The sequence below is a fragment of the Cyrtonyx montezumae genome, unplaced genomic scaffold (genome assembly GCF_038088225.1).
Source record: "Cyrtonyx montezumae isolate F1298 unplaced genomic scaffold, pur_monq_1.0 scaffold_8, whole genome shotgun sequence".
Taxonomy (NCBI): domain Eukaryota; kingdom Metazoa; phylum Chordata; class Aves; order Galliformes; family Odontophoridae; genus Cyrtonyx; species Cyrtonyx montezumae.
Window position 1 is genome coordinate 100,187,540 of NW_027072089.1, and position 20,949 is coordinate 100,208,488.

General features: G+C 39.8%; 2 protein-coding genes and 1 non-coding gene across 4 annotated transcripts in view; all 3 read left to right on the forward strand.

Moving 5' to 3' along the window:
• Positions 1-172: 172 nt before the first annotated feature.
• LOC136059519 (5S ribosomal RNA) lies at positions 173-291 on the forward strand. Its single transcript, XR_010623223.1, has one exon. It is a non-coding gene; the product is annotated as a 5S ribosomal RNA (ribosomal RNA).
• A 268-nt stretch (positions 292-559) lies between these two features.
• The window catches only part of GLB1 (galactosidase beta 1), a 43,767-nt gene continuing 23,377 nt past the window's right edge, over positions 560-20,949 (forward strand). The window contains exons 1-4 of one of the 2 annotated variants that reach the window (XM_065753376.1): positions 560-641; positions 11,332-11,501; positions 19,652-19,802; positions 20,085-20,145. In XM_065753376.1, coding sequence (XP_065609448.1) covers positions 588-641; positions 11,332-11,501; positions 19,652-19,802; positions 20,085-20,145 — 436 coding nt within the window. In that variant the 5' untranslated portion in view covers positions 560-587. Of the gene's footprint in view, positions 642-11,331; positions 11,502-19,651; positions 19,838-20,084; positions 20,146-20,949 lie in introns of those variants that run through there. The other variant, XM_065753377.1, reaches the window with a different exon arrangement.
• Positions 3,214-5,055, forward strand: TMPPE (transmembrane protein with metallophosphoesterase domain). Its single transcript, XM_065753385.1, has one exon. It carries the CDS (start codon positions 3,273-3,275, stop codon positions 4,590-4,592), a length of 1,320 nt encoding a protein of 439 aa, XP_065609457.1. The 5' UTR covers positions 3,214-3,272; the 3' UTR covers positions 4,593-5,055.

The window sequence follows — 20,949 nt, forward strand, 5'->3', positions numbered from 1 at the left end:
TTTCTGCTTGTGTTCAAGGCAGGTGAAATTTTTAAGGTGTGGGTAGACCAAGATGCAGACAAGTGTAGCGGTGGGAAGGTGGTTGCTGTTAGAAATAGATGAAAATGAAGCAGGAATGTTACTGTAACGTAGCAGAGTGTGCCTGAAAGCCAGCTGGAGAATACACTCGAGTGCCTACGGCCATACCACCCTGGAAACGCCCGATCTCGTCTGATCTCGGAAGCTAAGCAGGGTCGGGCTCGGTTAGTACTTGGATGGGAGACTGCCTGGGAATACCGAGTGTCGTAGGCTTCCTTTTTTTTTTTTTCGCTTCTTTTTTTGCTTCGACACCGCTAATTCCGAAGGCGCGCGGCGTCTTTACATTTTCTTTTCCCCTTCGCACCTCTTTCAGCTGGGAATGTCCCCCAACTCCGTCCCGGCCGTACCCCTCAGCCGCACTTTCCCCACTCGAACGCAGTGGGCCGCCCTTCCCTTCCCGGGCCGGCCCCTTCGGGCGGGGGGGCGGGGTAAACGGGGTCGGGCTTTAGTCAGCTGACAGCACGGGCTGGCGAGCGTTGGTGCGGCCGTGCTGCCCTGCCGTTGCGGTCATGCTGTGGCTGCTGCTCCCGTTGGCCGGCCTGGTGGAACTCCTCCATGCGGAGGTGAGTCTCCTCGCACAGCGGGCGGCTCGCTTGTCCGTCGGGAATGCCAGGGCTCGGACGGGAGGGGAATGGCTCCCAAGAAGGAGGATGCTCTACAGCCTTCGTTGCTTTTTATTTAATAACAACGACCTTTGAGCCGTTATTAATGGGTGCTTTAAGCCTCGGGGTGCGGGCCAGGCCGGTTCCTTCCTTCAAGCCTTTTTTTTGGGGGGGGTTGGGAGGACAGAGGTGGAGGGGGAGCGGAAATGGAGCTGCTGCCTGACGCTGCGTTAGCTGATCACACGGAAAAACTGGCTGTTCCTGCGCGTGCTGCGTGAGCGAGCCGTGTGCTGCCCGTCCTGCCCTGCCGGGGCTCTGGCTCCCTCCTTTGTAAGGTTGCACCGCTGCCTTACGAAGGCCTGGGCTAATTCTTAGTCCTGCCAGACGCTGTGGGAGCTGTGCTTTGTGACTCCTGGAGCTTGAAGCCAAGTGTTGCTGTTTATCTTAATTTTTGTTAATTGAGCGACATGGTTAAAGCTGTATGTAAAGCAGCGCGGGAGGTATTTATCCGAGAGAATTCAGTGATGATATTTATGGTCTCTGAGAGGGGTGGGCTTGTGACTGTGCATTACGAAGTTGTGAAGGTAATGGTGGAGGGGAAGGGTGGGCTGACACCTAATTCTATAGTATGAGAAAAGGAACGCTTGATGACTTTAGTATATTAGTTTAAAGTAGATAAAAATACTAGAAAATATATACAGTGGATTGTATATAGTGAATCTGTTGTTACAGGAGGTTGTAGAAACAAGCAGGTTCCAACAAGACAAATTAAAATACATTCAGTTCATAAATAACATATGAAAATGACAAGGCTGAGGTGTGCCTTGGAACATCCTTCATGAAACAGCTCTGTCTGCTGGAGAAATAGGAGAGAAGCAGCACACGGACTGTGGCCAGGATCATCTGATTCCTTCAGACCTTTCTTATTGCTTTTGTCCAGACTGAATATGGCCTCAAGTCTGGAGGACTGTGGATCTGAACCAGATTAGTATTTTCTATAGTCTTATCTCCCTAGTTTTACGTTCCGTTGAGGCATGCGTGTAAAACAGCATTATTTTTAAAGAAAAATATTGTAACAGCTGAAAGGCCTGGAAGAGTTGAGAGCTGCAGCACATTTTCTTTCTCAACCTGTATTTTGGTGACCAAGCAATGAGAGAAGGAGTCTTTGTAAAGCTTGGTCTAGTCCTCAAAATACAGCAGGGTCCCATCGTCACAGAGATGCTTACATCCCTTTCAGTTAGGGAACATGTATGCTACAGATAAACATTGTGACAAACTTGTAGGCATCTGGTATCAAGCTCTCTGCATAATCCTACAAAGGCTACTCTCACACCCCAGTTCTGAGGTCTTTTTGGTGATAGCGACTGCTTACTTTCTTTCTAGTTAAATGGAGACCAAAATACAGGAAATGTTTTGAAATTTAGTGTATGTTCCTGTGTGGCTTTAAGTTGAGTTTTTCTGTTATCTCAGACTTGGCCACTATTGTGTATTACAAAAGACCATCCAAATATTTTTCATCTGTGGTTAAAATAAAGCAGTGTATTTATTTTAAATAGAAATATGTGAACTGTACTTTAGTAGGAACACTACATACTCTATATATTCTGGACAAAATACAGATCAAAGCAAGGAATACCAGTAGAATTCATGCAGAATGGTTGCCTAGGTGTTTCAGTCTGGTAGCAGAACTGTATTTGTCTTAGTACCCCCTTCTAAAGGAGTGCAATACATGGTATTTAAATCCCATTTCAATTTAATTACATCCTGTTAGGCCAGGGTATGCTGAAATAGATGTCATGTCTTAGGAACTCTGCATGTTAAGAGTGAGCAAGAAGTGAGTAGCAAAACAGAATGTGAGTTTCTCTGGCCCTGCTGAGTTTGAGGGATGTGGGGGGGCTCTTATTCACAAGTGGAGGAAAGGATATCTCCACATCCATTGTGTTCAGTTTCTAAGACCACAGCTGCATCTGGTAGCCATTTTGGTGGGCATCTCACTGCTGCTGTTGTACATGTTCGTAGAGTTTTGTGTTCAGTAAGAAGGATGTGTGATAATACCTGTTTTTAGGATGGAGCCAACTGCTTGAGAAAAAGAATAGGAAACACATACACTAGTAGCAGAAGCAGCTTAGTCATGGTTCTAGAATACTGTAATGATTGTTTACAAATAATTTAATGATTGTTTCCAGAAGTCATTGCATCACTGTTGTGATCTGTTGCCAAATGCTGTACGGAAGTCATAGTGAAGAGAGAGCATGTTCAAGGAGAGAAAAGGGGAAGAATGATTGAAGGAAGCAGGCAGTGAATTTGGAAGCAGACTGTAAGGATTGAGCTTTTTCAGTTCATTATTTATCCAGCATGAGGAAATTTCCTCTGTGATATTATGGTAGTGATTCTGTATGACCCAGTATCCTGGGTAGTATGTGCAGAATTAGAGTCTCTTATTGCAGTCTGGGAAAAAGGGAATGTGTGTAATATTTTAAAACGGTTGATACTGGTTCCTGGTTGCAGGCCTCACTGACCAAAGGCATCCCTTCATAACCACATTATTGCCTGCTGGATACTCCTACAGAGCAGAACGGACAGGAAGCAAAGATGATCTCCTTCAAGCAACTGCCCCTTGAAGCAAAGGCTGCAGTGGCTGCAGGAGTGGTTTTCTTCTCCATGATGTTATCACGGAGTTATCTGGCACAACGACTGGAGCTCAGGACGCGGCACTGGCTTCTGAGGCTGCAGATGGCACTGTTTGCTAACATGCTCATGCTGATAGGATCTCTTCATGTTTGGAAAAGCACAGTCACCATGTTTTCCAGGTCTTCAGCTGCCAACTCCTTCTTTTTCATGCCGTGGAAAATAGCTGTGTTCATGTTTCTAGCTTTGGCGCACTCAAGTTTCTTTACGTTGCTATTTCTTGTTGCAGAAGAGCCCTATTTCTTTTCTTTAGCTGCCTACACTTGCCTGGGGGCCTATATTATTCTAATCTTCTTCCTCTTTACTCTAGGCTCGGTAGAGCAGGCTTACAAGTTCTTTGCTGGGAGAGGCATTAAGGCAAACAGCAGTGGTAAGAGCAGCAGAACAGCAATGAAGCCAGTTTTGGCAGTCTTGCTGACTGCTGTACTGACTGTCATCGGGCTGTTAAATGCTTCCCAGCCTCCTACTGTGAACAGAGTGGAGATTCCAGTTCACAAGCTGCCCTTGACGATGAACAACTTGAAAGTGGTGTTGCTTTCAGATATCCATCTGGGGCCTACGGTTGGGAAGACCAAGCTTGCCATGATTGTACGAATGGTTAAGGCTCTGAAACCAGATATCACAGTGATTGTTGGGGACCTGACTGACTCCGAGGCAGAGATCATACGGCCTGCAGTTGAGCCTCTTGGAGAGCTTAATTCCCCTCTGGGAACGTACTTTGTCACAGGAAACCATGAATACTACACATCAGATGTTAGCAACTGGTTTGAGCTGTTAAAATCTTTTAACATCCGTCCACTCCATAATGAGAATGTGAAGATTGTTTCACCAGAGAGCACTGATGACTGGTTCTGCCTGGCTGGTGTTGATGATATTGAGGCAGATGTATTGCGCTACTCAGGGCATGGCATGGATTTAAAAAAAGCTCTCAGAGGTTGTAGCAGTGAGCATGCGATAGTGCTGCTAGCTCATCAGCCAATGGCTGCTAAGTGGGCACTTCAGGAGAGACCAGACATAAATCTAATTCTTTCTGGTCATACTCATGGGGGGCAGATGTTCCCACTGAATGCTGGGGCTTATTTTCTGAATCCCTTCTTTGTTGGCTTGTATAAAGTCGGGCAGAATACCTTTGTCTATGTCAGCCCAGGGACAATGTACTTTGGAATACCCATGAGATTGGGCAGCAGAGCTGAAATAACAGAGATAATTCTACGTTCCCCTTGAGGAGTTTCCCGTTTTACAGATTTTTGCCATCCTCTTTAGCCAGTACATTGGCTTTTCTGCTCTGAAAGAAAATACTTTTTCAGGAAAGTGATGGAAATGTATTAGGATGGACTTAATCAGATTCTGTTAAGTCTGAGGAGAAAACACTTATCTTAGGCCTATGAAACAAATCAGAGGGAGTGTAAAAATACTGAAGAAAATTCCTTCTTTGAGTTCATTGTTACTGATATTCTGCATTTAAAGATAATATGGTCAGAGATGATGTACGTTCTGTGCATGCTTATTGTGTGTCCTGCAGCTACTTCATGACTCTGTTGATTTTGTATTAGGTGGTTGCTTTCTCAAAACTCAGACTGGTGAAATTCTGATCTCTTCCAGTGAAGTTGCACTTGCATGTTTTGCAGAAGAACCACAGAATGTCTCCTGAATATCTGAATTCCAGAAGTCTTTTGCTTAAAAAAAAAAAATAATAATAATAAAATATATATATATATATATATATATATATATATATATATATATATATATATATATATATATATATATATGGGAAAGGAACTATTTTATTTTGATTTGATTGCCTTTATCCAGCTTTGTCTGTAGTATGCAGTGGGTCTACCAATCTGCACTGCTTACCAGTGCAGGGAGGTGCCAACACCATTTCCTGAAATTCAGGTTTTCTTCCACTTGAGAAGTTGAGGGAAATTGATTTTTAAGATGAAAGTAGCTGTCTTTCTGCGGGCATTTTTCTTAGGATAATTGGGCATTTAGTAATTACTTTCTTAAAGCAGATGCAATAAAAGCGAGTGAGAAATAATCTCTTAATTGGCATTCTTTCTGTTGCTGTCTGAGCATTCACTAGTTCCTGTTGTAAAGCACAAAGTCAAAAGCTCAGGTATTCAGTCCTCCTCGTTCAGTATTTTTTTGTTTATACTTTATCTTCTGTGATTTTTCTTCTACAAGAGTAAGGGTATGTGATTTGAAAACTATGCAGATAAGATTCAATGAGTTGAAGCTTGAACTTTGTGTAAGGTTTTAATATTTCAAGTTAAGTGGTGTCTTCGTTAAGAAGACTAAATGCTGCTGCAGGTGATTTCTTTTAAAAGCATTTGCACATCAGTGGCCTGATTGTCTGATAGGCACATAGCAGAATAATGAGCTGCTACAGGATAATGAAAAATTTTCTCTCCATCTTTCCTAGATGAGCTTAACACAAACTTATATCACTCCGGGGAATATGAGAGATTGGAAAATCTTAATGCAAATGTTCTTGTTTTCATAGCTTGTTCAAGAAAGGTAGGATGCAAGTGAATGTGTGTATATTGAGGCTGATGAACCAGTTTTCTCTTGTACAGCTTGCTCTCCTCCTCTTCCCCGCAGCTCTGTTAAACACCACAAGCAGCAGTGACTCTGAAGTCTCCAGATATACTCACTGGGTCACACTCTTTCTGCTCTCTGGGCAGACCTGTGTGCCATGGATCAAAAGTGTTCATTGCTGAGGATGGCAGGACCCAAACTGTGGTTTTCAGTGTTTTCCTGTCTTCCTGTGTGACATACTTCTGTTTTACTCTTCAGCGGTTGTCTTCATTTTGTGGGAGGTGTGTCTGAGGTATATTTGAGGATTGTCATAGGATTTGTAAATGTGGGAAGTTCTGTAGGTGAAATTTTGAAGTCTTGCTTTATCCCCTTGTGCCCTCCAAGATGGAGTTTCTAACTACGAAGTTGTTTTTGTATCCCCTTCTTCCCTGTGAAGGTCTTGCATTTTTATTCACAGGAACGTTGAGAAACACTGTTATGGACACACTAACAAATGTATTGTGCACTGAAGAGTGGGAAAGCTGGAGAAGTCAGTCCTCTCTCTGTATGAAAGCTTAATACCCGACCTGCCAGGCTTTTCTACTTGTTGGGCTAGATCACTCTGTTTCCCAGCATCTGTAACTTTGTGATTTTTTTTAATGCAACAGTATCTGCTTAAGTTTTCAGAAGCTTTAATCTGTTTTTAATATTTTCTCCTGCCCGTGCATTGCTCTTTCGGGATTCTTTCCCATCAGTGACTGTGAAATGGTCTTAAGTAGAGAGAATCTGTAACCCTATCTAAATGCCTTCACTTGAAAGCTGTGCTCTGGATTTAGTTAACATGGGAAACTCCCTCTTGTCCAGCAGTTGTGGTGTATAGTTTTTCATTTAACAGTTACTGTGTTAAAAAGACTAATTTCTGGTTTTCGTAACAGGAGACTTTTGAAAGACTGGCTTTAGGTAGTGTTATTTTCTCACTGAGTTGCTAATCTGATTTTTGTTTTCCCCACTTTTTATTTCTATCCTCCTTTCCAAATACGTGCAATAAACATGACAGTGCTAGTCCTGCTGTCACCGGGGTCCACAGGTAACTTTTGCATTACATTGTGTGTGTGTATATGTGCTCCTGTATGTATCCTCTCTGGAGCAGATGTGGTCGTGGTATCACTTCATAAATGTATTGAGTTATGTCAGTGTAATTTAGTCTGTTTGATTTTCTTTAATTGCTTCTGAAAGTTCGGTTGTTTGATGATTAGTAGCATTTAAAATGTTTATTTATGTGCCAAAACAACTTCAAAGCCTTCTATTCTTTTTCTCTTTTATTTTTAATTACATAAGGGAAGTATCCTAGATCAGTCTTCTTGATAGCATGAGGAGTTGACCCTTTCTAATATATCTCAAAGACAGAGATCTCTAATTGCTCTTCAAGGATTTTTCTGTGCATGTTCCAATTTGATTTGGGTGTGTGTGATTAAGACCTGTGTTCAGTATTTCAGATGGGGGGTGGGGGGGAATGACAAAACCTTTGCTGCTTATTTTGTGTTTTTTAAATTCTTTTGTAATTTTTGTGTGTGTATGGAATGTATTTGATTTGTAGAACTTAATTAAATGAGTATATATTTCATCATAGAGAAAAGGCCAGTTCATTTGGGGGATTGGATAGGGGCAGAGTTAACAACTGACAGAATAATACTTATTACAGTATATAATCAGTGGAGAGTGGATTTGGAAATACGTAAATTGTTGTATGACAAATGCTTTAAATGTTGAAATTTAATAAAACTTTATTTACTTAGCAAGAAGAATGCCTTTAATGACCATTTATTTTGTACTGGTATTTATTATAGCAGTTCACACTGAGGAGTTAAAACACACTAATTCTGTTTGTTTGTTGTTTTTTTTTTGCCAGCCAAAAGCTACTGACTGTAGATTTGACTATAGTTTTGGAAAATCTGCCACACTCACTGCTAAATGAGGCATGGACAAAAGTGGTGAAGCCACTGTTAAGTTTGCCCAGTGCCTGCTATTATGGAGATGCGTGGGCCAAAGATGTGAGGACAAGGGGCAGAGAAAAGAGCTACTATAATGGTAGAAAAATAATAGAAAGAGTTGTTGGGTTTGGCTTTTTCTTTTTTTTTTTTTTTGGGGGGGGGTTTGGGGTGGGGAGGGAGCGGTGTGGTGGGTTGTCAGGGTGAGGGAGCAGCAGGAGTGGTTTGTCATTCTCAGTTTTGATGCTTGCACTTTGGGGTAGAGAAAAAACCTGAAAGAGCTATTCTGATTTTCAGTAGTCATCATAAGAGATGCTAGAAATAGTCACGTGTGGTGAGGTTTGCTGAAGATTTGTATTTCACGTTCCTGCCTTTTCCAAATAAGGAGGGAAGTACCCACTGTTTTCTCAATTTAAAGAATGAGAAATACTACAGGCTGTTAAATGGCTGATAGATTGATGTGCCAGAGCTGTGTTGTTTTGTTTTCCTAAGTTGATAGAAGTAGACATTAGGAAACATGGGAAGATCATTAAGGTTGCAGAAGGAAGTGTGTACTTGATTTAAGCAAGGACAAATGCTCTAGTTCCTCTCTTTTCCATGTGAGTATGTCTTGGGTGCATAAGGTGCAGTCTTATACCATTGTATCTGAAGGCTTGAATTTTTATCTGGCTGTTACAGTTTGGTATAAATAAGTTGGCATCCAAAGTAATAGGCAGTTAGTTTTCTTGTTGTGTTTGATTACCAAAGTGGTATCTCCACTACCCCCATCTACTACGAATGAGCAGGGAACTCATTTCTTCTGTATATCCACAACTGTGATTATTGACCAAGTCAGACAAATTCATGATAATTTATATATTTATATATAAATATATAATTATTTCATTATGTGTCCTACACTATGCTGTAAAAAAAAAAAAAAGAGCTAGAGTCATGTACTGACAATAAAGCAGTGCTGCTCCCTTCTGAAGGGAAGTGTTTACAATGGGCAAAAAATGAGTCAATAAACACTCTGAAAGCTTACCTCTCTGTATCCACCATGCCATGAGATATACGTGTAAGGAATCACAGAACTGTAGGTGTTGGAAGGGACTTCCAGAGATCATGGAGTCCAACCCCCTGCCAGAGCAGCTCCCTAGCCCAGGTTGCACAGGTAGGCATCCAGGTGGGTCTGGAATGTCTCCAGAGAAGGAGACTCCACCACCTCTCTGTGCAGCTGTGCCACTGCTCCATCACTGCACTGGGAAGAAGTTCCCACACACATTTGTGTGGAACTGCATATGCTTCAGTTTGTGACCATTTCCCGTCATCCTATCGCCACACACTGCTGAGAAGAGTCTGGCCTCATCCCTTTGCCTCCTGCTCCTTAGATATTTATAGATGTGGATCAGATCCCCTCTGAGTCTTCTTTTTTCAAGGCTGAACAGACCCAGGTCTCTCAGCCTTTCCTCCTAAGAGAGGTGCTCCATGCCCTTTATGAATGGTAACTAGATCAGTGACCTCTTCTATAATGAATACTTTTTTTTTCCACTGTTTTAAGAAATCCTTCTTTCTGTGCCAGAGATGTCTGTGCCTTGAAAGTGGAGCTGTGCAAGCAATGGGTTTAGTGTGCAGTGTCTCAGGGCAAAGTGTCATTGCCATAGGCCCCTGTCATGATTAGCTTGAGTAAGGGTTAGAATCCTCTTTCATAGAGGAACTGTAGCAGCTAGGGTCATCCTTCTTTACTTCCAGGACTTAGCTAGTTGGATTTGCAAAGTAAAGCTGAAAGTGCGATCATCATGTGCAGTGCTTTACAGTCCCTTCAGTCTTCCGGTTCTTATTGCCTTGCCAGCCCAGGACTATATGTTTTCTCTTGTTGTATGTTCATGACACAAACAATTCCATTTTTTCACTGTTTGCAGAATGTTTTAGATTGCTGTGTGCGTGTCAGATTCTTTCTACAACTTTATTTCAGTTTTACTGTGAGGTCTGTGACTTTATTACAGTTGCAACATGCTGTAGTTATCTCCTCCTTGGAGTCTGTAGACTTGAAATGTTTGTAGTGTTATCACACTGAGTTGATCCTTTTAATGTTGGTCTAGGGATTGGCAGGTTTACTCAGTAATTTCTTCCTCCAGTTTTTAGCACTGTGGGTGGTTTCTTTTTTTTTTCTTTTTAACTTTGTACTCTATCCTTTATTTGTACTCTTGTCCTTTTGGTCTGTGACACATTAAACTGGTTTGTTTCTTTTATCCTGTTGTGAGAAGGATATGCTCTTGGTTGGCAGTGGTGTCCAACTGTTGGTCAGAACTCTTGGTATTTGCATCCTTGTGCTTACACCTGCCTACTGTAGGTTTCCATTCCTTTTATTTCACTTTTCCTGTAGTTGTACACACTTAGAACAGAACTGTTCACCAGGTAACAGGAAAAAGTGGTTTTATGGGAAAATTCTTCAAAACTTTTGGTGGTCTGTTGGTTCCTACTTAACTCTGGGCAGATTTCCTGTGATGGTGGGTGGCTCTTGTGGAGTTGCGGTTCACCTGGAGTTGCGTAGTTGTCTGCATCTCTGTTGCCTTTCATTTTTCATCACTTTAGCTTCGTGCAATCAGTTTGCAAACTGTTAAGCCCCATTCACAGTATGAGGTAGGCCAAGGTTCACCTATTCCAGATTAAAACAAGCCTGTGCACTTCAAAAGGTTTTAATTTACACTATTAAAAGGTGTGTTTTATTTATAGTAGTGTATTGTCCAAGGGAATATGGGCTATGTTGGATTGACTTCTAACGTATTTCTGATAGGCACAGGGAAATAACTGATAAACAGTTGTTGACTTTGCATTTCACTTCATAAATCCCTGCTGATCTTTTACTAAAAGAACAGAAATGATATTAGAGGCAGAGTTGCCAAAAATATGCAACAGAGGTGTAAGATGCAAGATGTTAAGGTTTATAAAAATAAAAAAGATTCTGAAAGGCATAGGACCATGCACTTAAATAATAAAAATCTGTCTTCTTGTCTTTGTTTTTATCAAGATACTTGAAACAGAAGTAGCACTGCTGTTAGTCCCGGTAGTTTGCATATTAATAAGTTCAGGCTCTTGAGAGGTGATCTCAATAATATTGAAGTTAAGGAATGTTTCTTCTGGGTCAGAGGTTCTTCTGCTGAATTTTCCTGCTTTCCCAGCTAACTTTTGTTTCTAGGGTGACAGTGAACTGGAGATCAGTTGTATTTTCACTCACGGTAGTGAGTGAAAAGTGTTGGCACTCCATGAATTGGTAAATCTCCCCTACTGAATTAGTCATCACTTGCACTGCAAAATGTGTTACTGTAGAAAGATGGTACTATACGCTCTTGCTGAAAGAGGAGAGTACATGTGGTAAATTTTTGTGTACCACTGTACACTGTTCTTCATGTGTCTTGTGACAGAAAGAGCTTATATTGTGTAATTTTCTTAACTTTTTTTTTTTTTGTATGCAGAATATTTCCCAGAGAACTTTTGGGATTGACTATGACTGCAACTGCTTTGTCAAGGATGGGCACCCTTTCCGTTACATCTCTGGCAGCATTCACTATTCCCGGGTGCCCCGCTATTACTGGAAAGACCGCCTCTTGAAGATGAAGATGGCAGGGCTGGATGCAATTCAAACGTAAGTAGCTGCTGATTTTCAAAATTATTCCTAGTCCTGGGAGACCAAGGAGAAGGGGGAGTGCTACCATTGTTACTTTTCAAGTTACTGTTTTTTTTTTTTGTTTGTTTGTTTTTTAAGTAGTAGGTGAGAAGGCTCTTAAAGTGAAAAGTGGAACATGATGACCTCCTTCAGCATAGGCCAGGACCATAGCAGATCACAGTCTGCTTCTTTGCTAATAGGCAGTGCTTATTGCTTCACAATCCAGGATGCAATTGTGACCTGAAACATATAGCTGGACTGTGAACTTAGGCAACTAAGAAACAGATAATCCCATCCTCTGCCAAAGGGCATCATAATCTCTTGTTGGGAGGCAGGCTAGGTGAGAGGTGACAGTAAAGTCTTAATTACAGCTTGGACTTTGTTGCCCCGAAGCCTTGAAAATTTAGACATAGACTGTAGAAATACATCTAGCTATTCTACCATGAGTTTTGTTTAAATTTAGGGAGATAGCTTTGAAGTAGGAGTGGTGCTTTAAAAACAACCAAATGAACCCTAAAAAAAAACAGAACAAAAACAAGCATTTAAAACCTCTGCAGTTAGTTGTGTCTTCCAAGATTTTGCTGCAGCTTTCATGGCAGGGAAAGAGGAGTGGCAGAAAAGTTAATTTCTTTCTTTCATAAACCTTTACAGGGCTTGAAGCATGTCTTTAAAACTTTCTCCTTTTGTGCTGTGGGCCACTAAACAGTGCTGGCTTTGGCAGTGCAGAGCCTGTAGTCTGGGACAGTTTGTTTGGTGCGAGCCCTCTGCTTTCCCTCTCTGAAAATCTCTGTTTTCTTTAATCTGCTAGTTGTGGGGCTACCTTGTATGCCTTAAACAAACCTTAGTGGTTTGTTTAGTGAGGGCTGTTGTATGGAGAAGAGCTGGAGAGATGGCAGGGAAGGAAAAGAAGGTAGGGTGGGTTTTTTGTTGCTGTTTTTCTTTTTTTTCATGTTTAGGTTTCTCTCTTTTTTTTCTCCTCATAAAACTCTTCACTGTGTTGTGATAATGTGGTGACTTCTTTGTTTTGATTAAACCCAAGAAGCACTTTGTCTTCCCACGTAAATTGACAACTGGATTAAATAACACTTGCTCAGGAATGTCAGGACAGACTTGCTGGAAATGCTCATGTAAATATTTTTTACTGCAACAAGCATACTCTCAAACAGACCTGAAAATTTTATCATTTGATGTCTGGTTTGAGGATTAGCCTGGGTCCTAACAGTGGCTCTGTAACTCCCATGACCCATAGTGTCTTACACTTTCCTTAGATCTTGTATTTATTTTCACCTTACTGCCAACCCCCATATACCTTCAGTGTCCTCACTTCTGTTCCAGGTTTGTCAAGCAGTCTCTTCCTCATTTCTTTGAGGTTGTCCGTTCATTTCTGTACTGCATTACTGTCCTTCTGATATAGGAATCTTATTTTTATTTTTTGTTCCCACCTCTTCCGTTTCATGATAAAGTTGCTGCAGGTTTTTTTCCTGTTGCTTTTTTTTCTGTCACTTCCCTCTTCCTCCTCTCGTAACCTCTTACAGAAGTGTTTGGGGTGGGTTTTTTTCCTTCTTTCATTTTTCCCATTTTCTTTGCTTGCTGAGGTGTGGGTTTTTTGTTTGTTTTTTTTTTTGTTGGTTTTTTTTTCCCCTCTGCTTTATTCAAAGTATACTTCTGGTGTACAAGAAGGACCAGAGTTTGTTTCATCTTGCTGGTGTTGACTTGCCTCTGTTGATCTTCAAGTCTTCAGGACTGTTTATGTTCAGGTTCAAAGTGTATGGTACAGCTGTGTTTCCTTGAATATGTGACTTGCTGCAGCCTTAGCTGTTTTTAGTGGATCATTAATTACAAAAAAAAAAAGTTTTATCACAGCTTCCTTTTCTCTTTGTACAGCAGTTTGGAATTTATTATATTTTCCCCCCAGCATTGCTTACCTTTGGATTTTTTTTCTGCTGTGGTGAAAGATAGGTCCCAAGTGTATATCTTACAATTAAAAATAACCTTAGAGCCCTGCATATTTTATGATAATCAAATACAAATTTCCTTTTGACATTAATCTCTCTCTATCCCTCTCCTTAAAAAAAATAAAAAAATAAAAATTGCAGATAATCAAGCTGTACTACTCTTGATTATTTGATGTGAAAGCAGTAAATTTCCACTCCAAATAGCTCTGCTGTGATTTTATATAACTTTAATAAGATTGGCTCTGGTTTAGATTATTATTTAGTTGTGAATCTATCTTTTTCCTGTGTATAGTCTTGTGGGTAAGTAAAAGTATTAGCAAGAGACTGAGATACTAGTTGTGTGAAATCATTCTGGATAGGCAGCAGCCATATCAGATGTTCTGGCAGAATGTGGCTATATGCCACCCAACGTTTTGGCCATGTTTGAAGTCTTTCACTGGTTGGTGTTATTTCATCCATTCTGACTTTGAACCCTTCCAGGGATGGGGACATCCACAGCTCTGGGGAACCTATTCCACTGCCTCATTATCCTCTTTGTGAAAAATTTGTTTCTAACATCTAATCTGAATCTACCCTCTTATAGGTCTTGTCTGTATGTCTAGCAAAGTAGTTCTTAAGTCTGTAGGACAGCTCTTGTCCTCTACCTACCTCCACCAGAGGCCTCTCTCCTGTAGGCCCCTTTAGATACTGAAAGGCGATAATGAGCTCTCCCTGAAGACTTCTTTTCTACAGTCTGAACAAACCAAGCTCTCTCAGCCTGTCTTCATAGGAGAGGTGCTCCGGCCCTCTGATCATCTTTGTTGCCTTCCTCTAGACCTTAATATCTTAAGCAGGAATAAAATATGAGGGGATATGATATAATATGAAAACATAGTAGGAAGTCTGGTCTTATGTTAAAGCTGAAAGTATGGACATCTAACTATTCCAAATAGGAGAGTGAAATTTGATGTGATTGTTGTGACATCCTAGAATATGAGGGAACTCCTTTCTGGCTTCCCTCTGCATGCTATCTGCGTAGACATCTGGACACCCAACCATAACTGTCCTTGTTTCCAGTTACTGAACTATGATATGCAAACTAGAAATGGGTACAGTCATAAACATCTGGGTAGAAATAAAAGTGGGTTTTTCCATGGAGAAGATAAAACAGTTCTCCACTAGATGGAGCTAAACATCTACAGGACTGTAGAAATTGAGACAGTTCCTGGAAGAATTAGCAGTCATTTATAAGTTAAAAAAATAAAATAAATGTATTTATTAGAGAAAGAAAAACAGCTATAGAAACTCAATGTGAGAATTAAATACTGTTGAGAATATCTGTGCATTACAAAACAAGGGCAAAGGAGAATCTTCGTCAGACAGACGATTAGGTCAATGAAATGCAGGTCCTGCTTGACCAACCTTATCTCATTCTATGACCAGGTGATCCAACTAGTGGATGAGGGAAGGCTGTGGATGTACTAGATTTTAGTAAGGCCTTTGACTCTGTCTCCCACGCTATTCTCCTGGAAAAAGTTGCAGCCCATGGCTTGGACAGGTGTACTCATTGGTGTATAAAAAAACTGGCTGGGTGGTTGGGCCCAGAGAGTGGTGGTGAATTGAAAAACCATCTGGTGACCAGGGTTCAGTATTGGCACCAGTCCTGTTTAATATCTTTATCGATGATCTAGATGAGGGTGTTGAATGCCCCCTCTGAAAGTTGGCGGATAACATGAAGTTGGGAGGAATTGTTGAGTTGCTTGAGGGTAGGAAGACTCTACAGAAGGATCTGGATTGATGGACTGAGGCCAATTTTACGAGGCTCAGCAGGATGAAGTGTCAGGCAGGTCCTGCACTTCAGTCACAACAACCCCAGGCAACACTATAGGCTTTGGATAGACTGACCTGAAAGCTGTGTGTCAGAAAAGGATCTGGGGGTGCTAGTTAACAGCCAGATGAACAAGAGCCAGCAGTGTTGCCAGAGGCCAATGGCATCCTGCCTTGTATCAGAACTATTGTGGCCAGCAGGAGTAGGGAAGTCTCTTTGTACTCAGTTCTAGTGAGGCTACACCTTGAGTACTGTATTCAGTTTTGGGCCTCTCACTACAAGAAGGACATTGAGGCCTTGGAGCATGTCCAGAGAAGGGCAATGAAGCTGTGAAAGGTCTGTAGTAAATGTCTAATGAGGAGTGGCTGAGGGAAACTGAAATTGTTCAGTCCGGAGAAGAGGAAGCTCTTGGGAGACTTTATTACTCTCTACCACTGGCTAAAAGGAGGTTGAAGCAGGTGGGAGTCAGTTTCTTCTCCCAGATGAATTTGATATTACTAGAGGGAATGGCCTCAAGTTAAGCCAGGGGAGGTTCACAATGGATATTAGGAAGCATTTCTGCTCCAAAAGGGTGGTGAGAAGAAGATGGAATCACTGTCCCTGGAGGTGTTCAATAAGTGTGTAGAAGTGGCACAGAGGGCCGTGATTGGTGTGCATGGAGATGATGGGTGGACTGTTGGATTTAGCAATCTTAAAATTTTTTTCAATACTTGGGATTCTATGAAAAAAGCATGATTTGCTTTTTCTAAAACTCATGTAATTTAACTAGCATGTTACAGAGAAAATTATACTGCGCATTTCAGTGACAGAAGTGCTATTGTTCTGCCTATTGGTATATTTCTGAAATAGGCAAAACAAGAATAATTGTGGCTTCCAAAGAAAGAGAAGGTTATGGGTTAAAGCTTAGAAGTTTTATGTAAATGGAGAGTAAATGCTATTACTCAAATGCAGCAAAAATACTGAGTTTCAAGTTTGAAAAGGGAGTGTGGCATTTCTTTATACATTCGTTTTTCTGTGGCTAATGCAGTACAGTAGTAAGAACTGACTATAAATTTGTACAATGGCTTGTAGAAGTTATACTTTGCTAATAAGAACTTTAAAATTACATTATTTGAAATCATTGCTAGCTATAGAAAGTATCAGATTTAAATGTATTAATAGAATTTTTAAAGCAGCATTTAAGATGCATTTATATTATTGTTCATTCTGTAAGAATGCATTTTAAATATGTTTTTCTCTTAACTTTCTTTACTATTTTTTTCCTGTCCTTCTGAGGCAGCATGGGGTGTACATTAAAATTGTTTCTGGAATAATTTTTCTGTCTTTTTCCATTCTAAGTATAAGGGATCTTGTGAAACTCTTGTCCCCATCTCAGTCACTACATTTAAATGTTTAAATTCATTACTAGAGCAAGTTCCTAAAACACTTCAAGGAGTATATTTTCATGAATAACAGGTTGCAAGGTGTAGCTAAATTACAGTTATAGTACTTTTCTTACATGAGCCTGTAATTTCCTTATTGGTAGGAATAACTTTTTTTGGCAGCCTGAGGAGAAAGGAGTACAAACAATTGTCTTTCTATAGTAATCTTTCAGACAATGAGAAATTTACCATGAAGTTAATATAAAGTCATCTTTATTTAGCTCAAACAGGTATTTTTTTTCAGGGAATGAGTTGCTACATAAACATGCCTGTTACTTTAACCCAGATAGAGTTGTCTCTTTTGCAGTGCTGATGATTTATAGTCAGATGGTACTTTACAGTAGAACCTGCTCAGCTTTTTTCTTTTATTAATGCCATTGTCATTTGTCTTCCTTTCAATTTTATATTCTTATCCTTGCCTTTTCCTTTGGAAGAGAGAAGTAGAAAGCAATAACTGTTAGTTTCATGTTGATATCAGGCCATGTTGCTGATTAATTAAGAACACCTAGAAACTTAAACATGTTTGCTGATAGGCTTCCAACTACCCCACCTTTGTCAACCAGATGGCAACAAAAGCTTTGAATATTGCTAGACCTACTGAAGAAACTTAACATACTCCTCAAAATATCCAGTTGCTTTCCCAGAAAATTATTGGTTCTTATGCTTTGGTTAATTTTTATTCTGAGTTTATGTCATGCTAACCTGCCTGGTTTTTATTTATTTATTTATTTATTTCTCTATTTATTTACTTGTTTGCTTCTAGTAAGGTCATCCAGCAGACTATCAAAAGCCTTGCTAAGTCAAGAGATATTGCCTTTTTTTCCTTGAACTCTTTAGGCCAGTTTTCCATTGAGTGAGTAGAACTAGATAAATCCTTTCTTGGCAAATCTAGTTTTTAATTTTTTTTTAATTATTATTATTTTTAAATCACATTGTGACTTTAATTATACTGCAGCTTTTCTGGTATCTTTCCTAGGCATGGAGTTAAGTCGGCATGTAATTTTCAGTAATATTCTTTCCTGCATTTCCTTTTCTTTTTTTGTAAGGAAGATGTCATCTTGATACACACACATGTAATGCAGAAGAATTTTGTATTTTTAAGCAACAGTTCTGAAAATAATATAACTGTTAGTGCTATTATTTTTATTATTTAGTTTATTAGTGCTATTATTTAATTATTTCTGCAGTGGTAACCTGGATAATGGCATATTAAAAAGGGGAAGCAAGTGCAATACAATACTCTATTGTATTAGCCTTTTTGATGTAGGTTTGTTGTTCTTTTTAATAGTTATCTACTTTGATTTTAAACATCACTAATCAGCTTGCTTCCCTGCTTGAAAAATAGGCACAGTGCACAAAACCAAATTAACAATGAATGTATTCCTGCATGGTTCATGTATTTACCAAATGAGTGCTTGCTTTTTTGTAAAAAGTGACTTAATTGAGTACTTCGGAAGCAATTAGATCAGTCTGACAAAAAATAAAATATGTGGTAGAGTGAGGAAAATCTGCGTTTTGGTGTTTCAGTATGTTGCTTAGACTCTATCTTGGCATACAAACTTTAATCTTTGTCTTTTCAAGCAGAAATGTGCAGTTAGGCATTTGTGAGGAAATAATGTTAACTAATGTTTCTGAAGTGCTATCATATTTCTTTTTTTTCATTTGTTCATATGCATGTATTTCTGATTCCTGTGTAATTAGCGGTCATTTAAATAAGCACGTTCATGTATGGGTTCCTGTTTTTCTTCATTATTGAAAGCAGTGTTTTCTACGTTTTCTTTTCCTGTTGGGTAGTTAACACTGGAACCTGAAAACAAACCCAAACAACAAGAAAGGTGTTGCTGGAGAGGCTCTTTGCTTGACTAACCACGGTTTTGGTTTTACAGATTTTCTCAGGTCTGTACACTGGAACAATGGCTATACTTCTATTAGAAGAGTCACAAACTTATAAGCAAGAAGTAAATGCATGGAGAATGAGTTTTCCTTTTCTCTTGAATCCTTAGCTAGGCTGTATTTATCCCTAATTGTAATGTCTGTCTCTGCTACAACTGTCACATAGCACTCGTCTAAGGGAAAAACTCATGATTGTTCTACATGGGCCACAAATTGCAACACTATTTGCAATAGTTGGTAGATAACAAGTTTCTTTACTGCTCTGCAACCAAGAATTATTATATTTTTTTCTAGTCCTCTGAGAGGGATTCTGTGATGAGGTGGCAGTTTCCTACATCCTGGAAGTAGGAGTGAAGTGTTGTCTCAAATGTTGATCTGCTTGTTTGGCAGTTTTACTACTGTGTTGAAATAAGGCTCTATGTAGTCCAAGTTCCTGAGCACCTTAGCATCCTCAGTTTTGTCTGTTCTTCCTGTGCTGGTTATTTAGAATCTGTATCACTTGTCCTTGAAGACTCTCAGGATCTAGATGCAGTATCATGAGTGGCTTACATGTTTAAGTTTTCTATAGTGACAGCAGGATGGACCTATCAGCTTATGTGGTTCTTCTGAGTGGTCCATGCATTAAAGGCTGGTTGTGTGTCCTTTCTGGCAAATTCCTTCCTGTCTGCCTCTTTTGTGGGTGATTCACGATATTCATCTCTGCACAAAACTCCTTCTGCTCTACTACTGGCAGCTGACTCTAAACTACTTACATTTTGGAACAGTCATTACAGTTTCAAAATGGCAATACCAGAATGTGTTCTTAGATGGATATGGACTCCTGCAGGCTTGCTACAATGAACTAAGCTTTGTTTAATATTAATTTTAACACTTTCTGACAGAGGAGATCCCCCACAGAAGAGAAGCCATAGAATTATTCTGGTGTTTGACTGATCTTAAGACCAGTTGAGAACAGCTTAGCATATCCATGGGGCATATAGTACAAATAATTCTTATTCAAAGTTCTGATTTAGTCTTATTTTCCTAATGTGAGATTATCTTTTCACTTTATAGGTATGTGCCATGGAACTACCATGAACCCCAGATGGGCACGTATGATTTTTCTGGTGATAGAGATCTCGAGTATTTCCTGCAGCTTGCTAGTGAAACTGGCTTGCTGGTCATTCTAAGAGCTGGACCTTACATCTGTGCAGAATGGGACATGGTACAGTCCTTCGTAACAGTTACCTTGTTTATAGGGTAAATGTAATGCAAGGATTTCTGTCTTGAAGTAGACAAGAGTACTTGATGTATCCTTGAAAAGACTATTGGTTTACCATATTTAATCTTGTGTATTCTGACTGACTTCTTACAGTGCAAACCTAATTAGTAGCTGTTTTGATGATATAAAATAAATATAAAAGTTCAATATATGTTTTGATAAATAGACTAACTTACTCTAATTTCCTGAAAGTGCTCACTAAAATGGTTCTAATTCTTTTCCCAGGGTGGTCTTCCTGCATGGTTGTTGGAGAAGGAATCTATTGTTCTGAGGTCTTCTGATTCAGGTAGGGGCATCAGAAATGACTAGCAAAAATATTCTTCAGCAACAAGCTGGCTTACTGTTTGAGGTTATTTTCAGGTAATTCATATTTGAAAATTTCTGTTAAAATCTATGGCCTCAATAAATACATTGAACAAACAAAGCAGGGTCCAAAACAATGCATCTTCTGTCATTTCAGGGGTTACAGACTGAGTCCTTCAGGTAGGTGCATATCCTGGAATTTGTGGCTTTTTGCTTTGTTTATTTCTGATTATTTTTTTTATTTTAGCAGTTGATTTTCTAAGGAAATGACTGAAATAATTAAAAAAAAAAAAAAAAAAAAAGGGGGGGGGGTTGACTCCATCCTGGCCTTCTATCTGTCTCTTTGTTCCAGAGACCTTTTGTTAAGTTTTTTAAGTAGTTCTATCAGTTACAATTAAGCTTAAAAACTGTTGTTGAGTTTCAGAACTATTGACAAGTTTCATCAAACTGGTACCAAGAGAAAATTGTCATTAAGAAGGGACAAGAAGCTCTCAGCTTTGATTTTTTGATTTTGCAGCAGTCAACTGGCCACTTGCTGTGGGGATTCTTGCTAGCTGATCAGTGTACATGTAATTCCAGAGCTAGTTACAACACTCTTAATGTCATGGACATTAAGATGGATGTGTAGAGATGAGATGAGATAGGATAATGGAGAGGGAACCTGAGGATGAAAACGTAGGTCCATATTGTACCTGACTTCAGTTCTGCTGGTTGTGAGAGTAACTGCATATTAAAAAAAAAAATGGTATGGATGGAAACGTTTATTGAAATGCACTAGAACAACTTG